The following is a 14,247-nucleotide window of genomic DNA, read 5'->3' on the forward strand; positions in this document are numbered from 1 at the left end:
TCAGTACTGTGTTTTCTATGCTAAATCAATTGCCCTTTATTTATTTATTTATTGTTTGCTTATATCCCACATTTTCCCACTCATGCAGGCACAATGTGGCTTACAAAACGTTAAATAAAATTACAAAATAGGAAACTTAGAAAAGTATACAAGGAGCAAGCAGGGGGAAAAGCATCTAATAGGGGAGAACTAGCAGGGTAGGGGTCAGGGAGGGTGCATCAGTCAGCGGTATAAAGCGAGGAGTAGGTCTTGGCAAAGAAGAAGGTCTTCAACAACTTCTTGAAGAGGGCATGGTCCGCTTGCGTTTTGAGGTGTTGCGGGAGAGAATTCCAGTGCTTAGGGCTCCAATAACGGAAGGACGAGGCGAAGATCTTCTTGTACTTGACACCCATTTAGTAAAAGGGCCCTAAAATTAGATATTGTTTGTATTACAGAATCCTGGCTGACAGTGCCAATGCAAGGGTTTCTAGCGCCCCCCCCCTCCCCCTGCAACATATCAGTTGACACCTTCCACCCATTCAGCATCTCCTCTCCCACCCAGCACCTTCTCTCTTTCCTCCCAGGGGAAGCAGAACACCTTTCTGTTGGGAGGGGGAACAAGCTCCACTCCCAGCTCTACCTTTAGTTTCCAAGTTCCCTCACCAATTTACATTCAATTTCATGTAATTCATATACCCCCTAATTCTATAACAGGGTGCTAAAGTTAGGCACCATTTGTGTACATGTGTTATAGAATACTAGCACTTCTGCACATATGGGACTAGATGTCACCCAAATTATGGTGTCAATAAACACACAACTCCACTGATAAAGGCCACAGACATTATCTTGAAAGGAGTATATAGCTAATAAGCATTCATTAATAGCATAAAAAATATGTGTGTGTGTCTTCACTGAGGGGTCCTTTTATTAAGGTGTGCTGAATAATGGTCTGCGGTTGTGTAGACGTGTGTTTTGGACGTGCACAGAATCATTTTTCAGCGCACCTGCAAAAAAATTCTTTTTTAAAATTTTTGCCGAAAATGGATGTGCGGCAAAATGAAAATTGCTGCGCATCCATTTTGGGTCTGAGACCTTATCGCCAGCCATTGACCTAGCAGTAAAGTCTCATGCGGTAACCAGGCGGTAATGACCTACGCTTATCGGATAATAGGTATGAATGGCACTAGACACAATTGAACTAAAGAAAGTGTTAAAACTCTTCTTATTCATGCACATTATTGGTAGGAAGGAAAAGATAAGAAATGGAAGCAAAATAAAGCTGATATGCATAAAAGTCAATGGTAGTTTTAACTGCTCATGTTACACAACTTTCATTTAATTGTTTAAACCACAGTGTTCTATTATAGACCTCAGCATGGGGCCCTATGCGATCAGTGAGTTTCAAATGCCGCTTGGAACTATTCCCAATATCATCACAGAAGTCTGGGGTTATCCAGGCAAAGGTAGAAATACAGGGTGTTTAGATCAACTCTGTTAGTAACCTTTTGCCCTGGAACTGCACAGAAATTTGGTATTATATAATACTTCAGATACATTTATGAACAATTTCTGGGTTCTAATGCTTGTATATTTTCCTGATTTTTCTTTGGTGACCCCAAGGTGCCATAAGGACTTTTTGTGGATTTTGTCCAAGGGTCTTGGCGATGGGGCCATCATACTTGTTAAAATTTCATGTTATATGTCATGTAAAAAATTAATGGTGGTGATTTATTTCTTGAACTTAAGCAATTGTTGGAATTTTTGGTGGTTTGGGAGGGTGGTCCTACTGCGATGGTAGTTCCTTTTGGTTAGCATGTAATCTGGCTGTCACTCTATAGGATACCTCTGCCTTCTTGTTAGGGTTTTATTTATTTTTCTCTCTATATATATTTCCTGCTTGACTCCAGCAATATTGCGGACTAATGAACAATGTTTATTCCTTCTATTAAGTGGGTTTTCTGTATTTCTGTCTTTTTCTGATTTATTTTTCAAGAGCATGCTTGAATGTTAAGTTGAAATTTTAAAATAATAAAAAAAAAAAGACAGGGGTCTGATCCCAATAGACTGAATTAATCAGGGTTTGGTCTGATCCACTGCTGTCCCCTGAGGCACATAGTTCTCTATAGGAGGAAGGGCTGATCATTGGAAAGGCCGAATCCTGATCTTCTAAACGACCTGAAGTAAAAATAAAATTCTGTCATTGTACTCATCAATCATCCTGATTTGACAGCTCCTGCAGAGCCCCCACTTCCCCCAGCAAAAAAATATGATGTCTTCCCCATATGCACATACGCTGAAAATGTAGATATTCTTTTGCATCATTTACATTAAATTCATGCACTCATGCAATAATGAAAATGAAGTTTACATGCAAAGTAAGCTATTTATTTGGAATTTATAGGTGTGATTAGTTAAGCAGATTGAGAAGGATGTCGCTGCCAGATGTGCCAAGCCCATGATTGCAGTAAATTGAATGATACTTTTCTTCTGTGTGACCAAGCCCAGATCAGCAAGCAGATAAAAGGGCAAAGCCCTAGCTCCTAAGTCAGAGGGGTTCCGTCTCCTTCATGCTTTGATCTGCTCTTTATATCACAGTTCTCCTAATATCTCCTTCACTTTTCATTTACTCTTTCTGCAAACATGATGAGACAGAGTCAGAGTCACAGTCAGGTTCAGAAGGGACAGTCATTTGGTAGTAGAAGTGTAGCTGGAGGAAGCATGAGAGTCCAAAATGTTGGTGGAGGTGCCAGGGGTTTTAGTGCTTGCTCTGCTGGTGGAGGAGGTGGCAGGAGCAAAATCAGCATGGGTTCTGGCAACCGAGCTGGCGGCATGAGCAGTGCAAGCTTGTGTTTTCTAGGTGGAACCAAAAGAACTTCCGTCTGCAGTTCAAATAGCGTTCGAGGTGGAGGTGCAGTGGCTGGTGGAGGCTTTGGTGGAGGTGTAGGCGGAGGCGTTGGTGGAGGCGTAGGTGTTGGTTGTGGCATAGGCGTTGGTGGAGGCGCAGGATTTGGTGGAGGCGCAGGATTTGGTGGAGGTGCAGGCGCAGGCGGCTTTGTTGGTGGAGCTGGACCAGGTTTTGGGGGACCAGTTCCTGGTGGTCCTGGCTTTCCTGTGTGTCCACCCGGTGGAATCAAGCAAGTAACCATCAATCAAAGTCTCCTAACACCACTGAATGTGGAGATTGATCCAAATATCCAAAAAGTGCGTACAGAAGAGAGGGAGCAGATTAAGACACTGAACAACAAATTTGCCTCCTTCATTGACAAGGTAAGAGTCAAGTATAATCACTGTTGTTGTGATGCTGAAGTGTTCATTACGTAAAATACATTTTTAATATGGAGCTTTGCCTTATATTTCTGCATTGCACTTTATAATTGTTAGTGGGATAATTTGAACTCACAATCCTGTGAATGTTTTCCAGACAGAGCAGTGGAAAAAGTCAAATCATCAACTGTAGCTTATATATCACCTAAGCAAGAGATATGTACAATCCTTAATTTTTTTTACAGGCTCAGAGGATTTTTATTAGACCCACTCAAGAAGTATCCAAAGGTGATGCTGAAAAGCTTTGTAAAACACAGTTTAGATCTTTAGATAGCTGTAGGACCTAGATGATCCAGTAGGTTCAATAGCTTCTTGGGATAGCTCTTTTGTGTGTTGATCTAACAGGTATAACCACTTGCAAACAATCTTTTTCTCTGGAAACAATAGGGCTACCATAACGCTTGCGCATTTTAAAGTCTGGCTACTCTTTCCCTATCCTATTTGAAGAGTACACTTTGCTGTTAGGGCTGTTACTGATATGCAACCTGGTCGATTTCAGGTTAGATTCCTCGAGCAACAGAATCAAGTGCTGGAGACAAAGTGGGCCTTCTTACAAGAAAACACTCAGAAAACTGGCACAAAGAGGGACAATATCGAACCCCTCTTTCAAACATATATTAGCAACATGAAAAGGCAACTGGATAAGATAATAGGTGAAAGAAGTCGACTAGATTCAGACCTGAAGTCCATGCAAGTTCTTGTTGAAGATTACAGGAAAAAGTAAGTCATAATTCAGCTAAAACTATAAAAGTAGAGTAACTACTACACCTCAAATTACAGTCATGCTATCGTGTTCTTGTTCATTAGCTGCTATGGGGCAGTTTCTGTGACTGACTGCAGTAGACAATGCATTCAAGACTTTTGTAATAGCTATAATTATTCTTATTATTTTTAGAAATCAAGGTTTAAAATGAACAGAAACCTAATAATGCTTAGGTAGATTTTTAAAGTAATGCACTTTCTTATAAAAATAGGCCACACATTCTGAAGTTTGGCCATCATGTTCTGTACTTAGCAAGCTAGGAAATACATCCAGGCATTGGAGCCATATTTTATTTACTACGTCAATTGTTCAATGTGTTTAATGAGATACATTTCTTTGAAAAATATGTTTTAGAGGAGCAGATATGTCTAATAAATAAGCACATCTTAACCTAAGGTATTGTATCCCAACTCTGAAAGCTCAGGTAGAAACACTGGTGGCCATCAACTGGTTTGGCAATTAGGAATGAACATTATCTCTTCTTCATCCAAACAGATATGAAGATGAGATCAACAAGCGTACGGCTGCAGAAAATGAATTTGTGGTTCTCAAGAAGGTGAGTGATGCAACTAATTCTCTTTCAGACTACTGGCATACAGCAAAGTAAAGAGGAATTCTTCTCACACTGCCATGAATGCAGTGCATGATTCAAAGCAGACTTTCCAGCTTTCTTGAATCAGTTCACACTGAACTGAAGTTAACATCTGTGAACATTTGTTTTTGTCAGGATGTGGATACTGCCTACATGAAGAAGGTGGAGCTAGAAGCCAAGGTGTATGGTCTGACTGATGAGATCAACTTCCTGAGACAACTCCATGACACAGTAATGATCCTTCTGTTACATTTATTGCTGCTATTCTCCACAAGAACTAGTGTGCTTTCACTATTAAATATTATATTGTTACGTTTTAAAAATTAGTTTGAAAGAATTGTACATTGACAGACAATCAATTTGGGGTAGACTCAGAATAAGCATTCTTTCACTGTTCTTACTATGATTTGTAGCCTAGGCCTTAAAACCAAAAAAAGCTTTACATGGGCAAATTCTCTGGCTTTTATGTTGAGGATTTTGTCCAGACCATGTTAGACTGGCCCAATCAATTCAAGTCCAAAACTACAGTAAGACACAGAGGTCAACTGCCTCTTAAAAAATAGTATCTACATGCAACTCTTAAATAGCATGTTTTGGACTCATTGAAAATCTTGCTGGAAATGAGATTCTTGTACTGAGTGTTTGGTTTGTAAGTGAAGAGGATGGAGAGAAAAGGCATGTTAAACAATTTCAGTGACTAGAGAACTATGTCACTTACAGGAGCTACAGGAAGTCAGCGGAGGACTCTCAGACACCTCTGTCATCCTGTCTATGGACAATAACCGAGACCTGGACTTGAGCGGTATCATCGTTGAAGTGAAAGCTCAGTACGAAGAAATTGCTGCCATAAGCAAAGCCGAAGCTGAGGCTGTTTGTGACAACAAGGTGAGAGATTAGGATGCCATAGCAGGCTGCATGCATATATTATCCAAGGGCCTAACACTGTGCTACAGAAAACATACCAATTTACATAAACGCACACAAAACAGTTTTCTGAACATGTCAGGAACAGCTAGAGAAATCTGACACACCAAAGAAATCTGAAAGACTGGTAAATCTGGTTAAGACTGGCTTAAACTACAGCACTAAAGACATCATTCCATAAATGAGGCACAGTTGTACTACAGCAGATGATATTTAGCATTTTAGCAGATACAGTTCACATCTTAATAATAAGATTATGAAACACAAACCTTCTTAGAAGAGAAATAAGCAGGTAAGGAAGACATTATTTTGGATTATAATACTTAACATATAATCTGCTTCTGATTTTCTCAAGTTGAGTGAAGGGGTATTTGGGAATGGTAATGGTAGCTATTGTTGATTCTTAGCTTAGCCCCTTCACTGCAATGACGGATGCAAAACTTATGACAAGTCTTTTGCAAACTGCTGCCTAAGGATGTCACGCCTGAAAGATGCATCCTAGACCCATGGTTTCCTAGCCATTAGGATGGACTGTTTAAGAACATGAGCAGAGATGAGATGGGCTTTGTGGCTTTCAAATGCTTTCACATTCTGTTTCCAGGAACTGACTGATCAGTAGCAGCTGAACCTAAAGAATTCAAAGATCTCAGTTTTGCATTAGAATTATTATGAAAAAGAGGATATATAGGTGCTTCTGTTCACAAGTATCACTTTGTAGGCAATTCAAGCTTTTTGTGTATCTGTTATCATCCCCCCGATATTCAAAGCTATTTAGTGGTCAGACATGGCCGCTGACCTGTTACATAACATATCATTTTTCATTTCATTTATTGAAATTTATATTCTGGCCTTATCCAGGGCGGATTACAAACAGTGTCTAGGTTGATATTCAGCACCTAACAGGATAAGTTTAGGATAAATATCTGTCCTATCTTTAACCTCAAAAACGTTAACTGGTTAGTGCTGAATTTCAGCATATCCAATTAACTTTTTAGCAGAATATTGATCCCCTTAAGTTTAATATTCACAAACACCTTTTTCTATGGAAGAGAACTTGAAATTTATGATAGCAAAAATTCCTCTCTAACAGGACATTTATTGGCAAATTATTCCCTATTCAGAGGCATTTACATATTAGCAAAGACACTTGCCCGTTGCTCATACCTCTCCTACTCCCTTCACCCTAGCCCATCTCTACCTATTTATCTTTTTTATTAGTCTGCTATATTTAACTTATATTTATCAGTACTCTGTAATCCATATTATTATGTAAGCCGCATTGAACCTGCTTTGAGTGGGAAAGCGCGGGGTACAAATGTAATAATAAATAAATAAATAAAATCCATTATAATTTGCTACTTTACTGCAAGAAGTTGTATGCTGTATTCATTTTCCCTGTAGACAGCAATATTTGTCTAATATTTTTGCTTTGTGCCTCTCAGTTCAGACAATTGCAGGCTACAGCTGGCCAGGCTGGAAACACAATAAAAAATTCCAAGAATGAAATTTCAGATCTGAACCGCCAGATGCAGAGAATGAAGTCTGAAATCGAAAGTGTGAAGAAACAGGTAGGGTTTTTGTATTAACCAAAAAGGGAGATGCGCTGGCAAAGCACCTTCTCTAAATGATAGAATTTGTAGCTGGAAATTCAGTAGTTGTATATTCAGAAACAATCGTAGTTCAGAACAACTGGGCCAGAACTTTGGAGAGTGCTTGAGCTGATGATTAGTGAGCATGAAGTCTTCTAGAACTTGTAAAAGGAAGTCGTTAGTAAGACAGGATGAATAGCCTTGTTCTTATAATTTATTCTGTCTGGAAAATGTCCATTATTTTGAGTTTTGTGTTACAATAAATATAGCCTATAGGCTTTATATTTCTTGCATATTGTCAGATAAAACATAAATAAACCCATAATGTTTGAAAATTATCTTTTTTAAAGATCGCCAGTCTCCAAACTGCTATTGCTGAGGCTGAAAAGCGCGGGGAAGCTGCCCTGAACGATGCCAAGAAAAAGCTGGCTGATCTGGAGGCTGCCCTCCAGAAGGCTAAAGAGGACATGGCCCACAGACTGAAGGAGTATCAAAATCTAATGAATTCCAAGCTGTCCCTGGATGTTGAAATTGCCACTTACAGGACCCTGCTGGAAGGAGAGGAAAGCAGGTTTGTGCACTATAGCGCATAATATGATGGGATAAACATTCACCGTGTATTAAAATGGATAGGATTATAGAATGATAACATTGAAAATTCCTTGTAAACTGAAATGAAGATGGGGGAGGGTAGACTTAGGAGTAGATTAAGGATTCATTTCTTCAATGAGTGGTGATGGATGCTTGAAAGAGCAGTAAAAATGGCCCGGTGCACCAATTTCACGCATCCAATCTACTGCAGCCACTTTTTACCGTAGCTTGGTAAAAGGGCTCCATGGATCACTGTCAAGCTCTAACAGTTAGATAACTGTCTGATATTATGATCTACCTATGTGACTTGTTTGTTTCTATTGCAGGATGAGTGGAGAAATTTCCAGCACCGTGAGCATCTGTAAGTATTACGTGCATTCGCTTGTTTTTTTTTTCTTTTCAGGACAATGTTTTTCATACATTATGAAATTCAAAAGGGTCATATTCAAAAGAAACTTCTTCCACCCTGTGAATATAGATGCTTTATGAAAATAGTGTAAATGGCTGGCAGTTGGAACAGAGCTCACTGAATTCTTTTCTCCCTTGCAGCGGTGGTCAGCGGATCATCATCGGTCTCAGGAGGAGGAAGCGGTGGCTATGGAGGAGCAAGCGGTGGCATGGGAGGAGCAAGCGGTGGCTATGGAGGAGCAAGCGGTGGCATGGGAGGAGCAAGCGGTGGCTATGGAGGAGCAAGCGGTGGCTATGGAGGAGCAAGCGGTGGCTTTGGAGGACAAGGATCATCAAGTAAAGGATATAGCCAAGGAGGCAGCGGAGGAAGTAGTTATTCTTCCAGCATGGCAGTCTCTTCATCATCTTCCTCAAAGAAACAATCCTATTAAAAAGTGTCATCTGTGCTTGAATGAGAGGAATGCTTTACTAACCGCTGACATCATTGGTGCTGTCTCTTGAAGCTGTCTCACCTTTTTCTTCAAAAGAAGTTCACTCATAATTTTTCAGCCACTCATATCTCCTCTTCCTGTTAGTCTGTAAAACAAAGGACCAACAAATGTCACAACACTGACCTTGAGGGAAAGAAAGTGAGAACTAATCTGTGTTGAGAAATGATGTGGGTGTGAGGGGCCGAGACCCAATTCGTTCCAGGCTTTTCAATGCCCACACACCACAACATTCAGTAGTCAGTGCACTGGAGCTTACTGAGATAATTCTACCTCCTGTTTCTCCACACTTCCCTCTAGGTTCCTTTGAGCTGGCAACATCCAGCAAAGGCTGCAGTGTTTGCTTCCAAAGATTTTAAAGTATGCTAACCCACCCAAATGGCTGGCAGTAGGTTTACTGACTCCTTGCTTTCAAAAAAGGTTTAGCAAGTGCTACTGAAACTCTTTTTGAGAAGAGAGTCACTGTGTTTTTGTAAAACTAACATTCATTCATTAGGACATCAAGTTAGTTCTTCAATTCTTTTGAATGTTCTTCAAGCTGAAAATATAGCCATTTCAGTCCAGCCCACTGTCTTCTACTCACACTTTGGACTAGCCGATAGAGATATACTTTAGCATCTGCCAAGTCTGAAGTTAAATAAATGAAATCTTGCTTGTTTTTCAGAGTGCAAGGAGGGAAATGTTTGCTGGTATAATGCTGTACATAAAATCCTTGTGGAGTGTCGGTGCTTTGTTGTGCATCTTCTATTAAACTGCATGTGAAATTCATATTGTGACATTGTGATTCATAATCAAGGCTGGTCCATGGTATGTAAATATAGTAATACAGGAAGAACAAATATTTCAGTGCTCATGACTGATAGCGGAGAGTCAGAAGATGCTGCCTCATGTAACTGGAAGAGCCATTTAAGAAAAGAACACATTCAAAACAAGGGTGGCAGCACTAGGGGGTTGCACTAGGGTTGTGCATCTTAAACATTTTCAGTTTGCTTCATTTGCAGTCCACTCACTCATCTGCTTTATTTTCACATACTGAATGATTTACTTCATTACTTTCCATGAAGCTCAGGCAAGCAATTTGGTACTGCAACAGTGTGGTTTTCTATCTATTTCCAATAAGGCAAGAGAGGAGGAGTAGTATAATATTTAGAGTTATGAAAACCAGGATTCAGAACCCACTGATGCTCTATTGCTGAATGTACAAACAGAATATTTATATCATCCTAATCAATGTTATGAAAAAGAACACACAAAATATTAAAAGAACATAAAATATGAAGAAATGTTATAAACAAACCAAAATGATAAAAACAAGTATATAATAAATAAAACAAATGTACTTAGAACAGTTAACCTAGTCACATATCTCACTAAGATATATCAATCCTGCAAAAGGCTGAGCAAAACAGTAACTGTTCATGTTTTTTCTGAAATCTACTTCTACTGGAAAGGTGTGAGCTAAATGTAAATATTTTTAAACTCCCACTGGCACACATCTGTAACAGAAGCAAGTGAACTACAAAACTTCTTGAGTGGCATGAAGACCCTGCAACACCATAAGTGGGCCAAAATCACTAACAGTGACATGAAGACCCTACGCCACAATGAGAAGGCCTATGTACCAAAAACAGTGAAATGAAGGACTCAAGATACCAGGAGAGGGACAAAGCAGAACCAACACAGGCACCAGTTGAGGGATAAAGCCGCACAAACATTGTCAGGTAGAATTCAAAACACCAGAAGAGGGGTAGTGGCACAACATTAGCAGGGCTTTTTTTCAGTTTATTTTCTGTTGAGCTTCTCACTATGGAGTCTGCCTTCTCTTAGGGTTACCATATGGCTCCAGAAAAAGGAGGACAGATTGAGCCAGTCTGGGTTTTCTTCCCGGAAGCAAAACACGGGCTGGATCAATGTGTCCTCCTTTTTCTGGAGCCATATGGTAACCCTACCTTCTCTTATACCAAAGACAAAGCTGCCAAGTCATTCGGTTCCAGGAAGGAGACTTTGGCCACTCCTACTTTTGAACCTTTATATCAAAGCAATGTGGTATTTGTAGTAGCTGATGCTAACCCTTGAAATCAGCAATAAAGATTCCACAATGCATCATGATAGAATGTTAGAAATTTAGGACTGACCCAAAATGTGCTTTCCTTGGTTGCAATAACTTGGAAGCTCTGCATGGAGCCTGACTTTTTTCTGACACACAGACTCTGTCAGTGCACGAGCCTCTTTGATTTGTCTGTGTCTCCGAGTGATCATTTTCACCCCTTTTCCTCTGAAAGCTTCATCTTCCTAGTACAAGTTTCTTTCCCTCTGAAATCCTAGAGAGCAACAGTAAGGAAATAGTGTTATTCTCAGATTTTATGGTGACATAGAGGGGCATAATTGAACGTCGCCGGCGATCTATTTTGGCTGCGGAACAACAGCTGGATGGAACCGTATTATTCAAAAAGATGGCCGGCCATCTTTTTTTTCATGGCCAAATGCAAGAGTGCGCCGCGTTTGAGGTGGCCGGTTTTGTTTTTCATCGATAATGGAAAAAAATGCCGGTGATCTCAAACCCGGCGAATTCCAAGGTATTTGGTCATGGGAGGAGCTAGCATTTGTAGTGCACTGGTCCCCCTGACATGCCAGGACACCAACCAGGCACCCTAGGGGGCACTTCTAAAAATTAAAAAAAAAAATACACAAATAGCTCACAGGTGCATAGCTCCCTTACCTTGGGTGCAGAGCCCCCCAAATCCCTCCCAAAACCACTCCCCACAACTCTAAACCATTACCATAGCCCTTAGGGGTGAAGGGGGGCACCTACATGTGGGTACAGTGGGTTTTGGGGGGGGTTTGGAGGGCTCAACACTTAGCACCACAAGTGTAACAGGTATGTGTGTGTGTGTGGGGGGGGGGGGGGGGGTGGACCTGGGTCTGCCTGCCTGAAGAGCACTGCACCCATTAAAAACTGCTCCAGGGACTTGCATACTGCTGTCAGGGAGCTGGGTATGACATTTGAGGCTGGCATACAGGCTGGCAAAAAAAGGTTTTTATTTTTATTTTTTTAGTGTGGGAGGGGGTTGGTGACCACTGGGAGAGTATGGGGAGGTCATCCCCCATTCCCTCCGGTGGTCATCTGGTGAGTTAGGGCACCTTTTTGAGGCTTGGTCGTGAAAATAAAAGGACCAAGTAAACCTGGCGAAATACTGATTAATGCCTCTTTTTTTTCCATTATCCGCGAAAGCTGGCCATCTGGTAGCCACGCCCATGCCCGCCCATGTCCCGCCTTCACTACACCGCCGACACGCCCCCTTGAACTTTCGCCGGTACGGTGACGGGAAAGTGGCGATGGTGTCAAAAAAGCAGGTTTCGATTATATCGATTTCACTGCTTTTGAGAGATCACCGGCCATCTCCCGATTTATGTCGGAAGATCGCCGGCGATCACTTTCGAAAATAAGCCTGAATATCATTCATGTGATTTGCAAAGAAGGTTAGGATAGGTTTGTTTCACTTCTTGTCAAAAAGTTACAACATGATAGATCAAATCAAATCAAATACAGCTAAAATCCCCTCTTCAGGGTTTGTTGTGGTTTACATCAATTCATAAAATATAAGAAACCATAGTTCAATAAACAGTAGAGGATACAAAAACATTAGAAAATACAGTCCTATATACAGTTAGAGGATACAAAAACAGCAATGGTTTATCATGTAGCTATTATCAAGTGACCCTTGCCTGTTTCATGCCCTTCCCTCAGTAGCTTTTATCAGTCTGGCTTTCAGGCTCATGGAGAGATTGAGCCTATGATCCTTAGACTAGAAACCTACAGTTGAAGCTATAAATGTTGCTGAAAAATAGCAGAAGCCAATAAATAGTTATCTCCTGGATACACCCCCAAAGCAGTCCATTGTACCCAAAGGGGAAGTGTTCTTGATGAGGAACTAAATACTGATCTAATGGGCTCCTTTGGGGGCTCATTGGCTCTTCTGCATCCCAGAGGATTATTCAATGGTCAATAATTTGACTATGGCTTTGGCTGCAAACTTGTAACTATTGCTCTTAAGGCTATTGCTTTAATCCCCACTGAGTCTCACACTGCACTAGCTAAACAAAAGAAAGTGCTGCTTTGCCAGTCCCGTAGATTATAAGAGACACTGTAAATGGGACCTGTATCCATTTAGTTAGTTCAAAGATGTACTACCCAAAAATAGCTTTGTTCATTGTATTTGACCATTAGTTGAAAAACTAATGTATATTCCTAATTTGCACATCTAAGTTGTGCTAGAGACATCTATAAAGGATAATATTTGCTACTTATATATGTTAATGGCGACACACATAGAAGTTGTGGATTTTGGAAACCTTCACCTCCACAGGCAGAAGATTAAAAAGCTGTCTTCTAAATCACAGACTTTTTTTTTTCAGTTGAAGGTAAAAGGTGATGGGCAGTGGCCCAAAGGATTTGGACCAGGATAGGTATCAGTGGAAAATATGACAAGCGCAGGATACAATGTCATAAATAAAACAGTAAGTGTAGGCTATGAGAAAAAAAGAGAAAACATCATCCCAGAAGCACTTCTTTGGCGCAATTACCCTTTCTCCAATGATTTCATTAGTTCCAAAATCTTAAATTATAGTATTGTAAATTTTAGAGTAAAAACAGAGAGATCTTGCTACAATGCTAAGGAATGGAGGTGTAGCCTAATGGTCAGAGTAGTGGACTAAAAAAAACCAGGGGAACTGGGTTCAATTTCAACTGCAGCAACTTGTGATCCTGGTCAAGTTGCCTAACCCTCCACTGCCCCAGGTACAGAAACTTAGATTGTGAGTCTACTAGGGACCAAGAAAGTACCAGCATATAATATTTATACTGCTTTGATTTCACCACAGGAAGGCAGTCTATGAAATGCATTAGCCATTAGCTATAGACCAGCATATCTTTTGGCTCAATATCTGAAGGGTCAGCGGATGCAGCTTAGAATCTCCTCCCTTTCGAACCCAATAGCTAAATGTCTTGGTAGTGCAGCAGTTCCTTTGATTACATGCTCATGATATGGAACTGTAGAATGGAGCAAGCAGTGTGGCAGTGGGCAATACATCAAGGTCATCTTCCAGGTTTCTATCTATTACTAGCTGCAGTGGCTATGGTGAGAGGGGCTTTCCATAGCTCACTCATAGAACTAACTGTGGCACTAATGGATTCCTTCCAGGTGGTCAATATGTGGGCAAGTATTTGATTGGTGCCTATCAAAGATGGATACTCTGCTATGCCAACTTCATTGTTTTTGGCATGTGAAAGACTGAAAATGTCACATCCAAACATTGTATGAGAACATAAGAATAGCCATACTAGGTCAAACCAGTGGTCTATCTAGCCCAGTATCCTGCTTCTAGCAGTGGCCAAACCAGGAAACAAATATCTGGCAGAAACCTAGGGGGTCTTTTACTAAAGCTTAGCTCGAGTTATCTACAGCATTTCCCATAGGAATAAAATTGGCCCTGCTGCAGATAAATTGAGTTAAGCTTTAGTAAAAGACCCCCCCCCCCCCCCCAGTTAGTAGCACAATTCCATGCTACCAATCCCAGGGCAAGCAG

General features: G+C 40.6%; 1 protein-coding gene across 3 annotated transcripts; it reads left to right on the top strand.

The window, feature by feature from the left end:
- The first annotated feature begins 2,513 nt into the window (after positions 1–2,513).
- LOC115466741 (keratin, type II cytoskeletal 5-like) lies at positions 2,514–9,429 on the top strand. 3 transcript variants are annotated; one of them, XM_030198209.1, is made up of 10 exons: positions 2,514–3,249; positions 3,806–4,026; positions 4,565–4,625; positions 4,797–4,892; positions 5,382–5,546; positions 7,028–7,153; positions 7,525–7,745; positions 8,092–8,126; positions 8,315–8,368; positions 8,411–9,429. In XM_030198209.1, exons 1-10 carry the CDS (start codon positions 2,623–2,625, stop codon positions 8,602–8,604), a joined length of 1,800 nt encoding a protein of 599 aa, XP_030054069.1. In that variant the 5' UTR covers positions 2,514–2,622; the 3' UTR covers positions 8,605–9,429. The 3 variants fall into 3 exon arrangements, with proteins under 3 accessions (XP_030054069.1, XP_030054070.1, XP_030054068.1); XM_030198210.1 differs by having other exon boundaries at positions 2,515–2,920; positions 2,969–3,249; positions 8,315–9,429; XM_030198208.1 differs by having other exon boundaries at positions 2,515–3,249; positions 8,315–9,429.
- The last annotated feature ends 4,818 nt before the right edge of the window (positions 9,430–14,247 follow it).

The sequence above is a fragment of the Microcaecilia unicolor genome, chromosome 3 (genome assembly GCF_901765095.1).
Source record: "Microcaecilia unicolor chromosome 3, aMicUni1.1, whole genome shotgun sequence".
Taxonomy (NCBI): Eukaryota; Metazoa; Chordata; class Amphibia; order Gymnophiona; family Siphonopidae; genus Microcaecilia; species Microcaecilia unicolor.

What these genes read in the sequence shown, in the direction of transcription:
- LOC115466741 (XM_030198208.1), top strand. Translation starts at nt 2,623, where the DNA reads ATGATGAGACAGAGTCAGAGTCACAGTCAGGTTCAGAAGGGACAGTCA. An exon ending in GTTGAAGATTACAGGAAAAA is followed by an intron (nt 4,027 to 4,564) that starts GTAAGTCATAAT and finishes TCATCCAAACAG; the next exon opens with ATATGAAGATGAGATCAACA. An exon ending in AGGCTGTTTGTGACAACAAG is followed by an intron (nt 5,547 to 7,027) that starts GTGAGAGATTAG and finishes TGTGCCTCTCAG; the next exon opens with TTCAGACAATTGCAGGCTAC.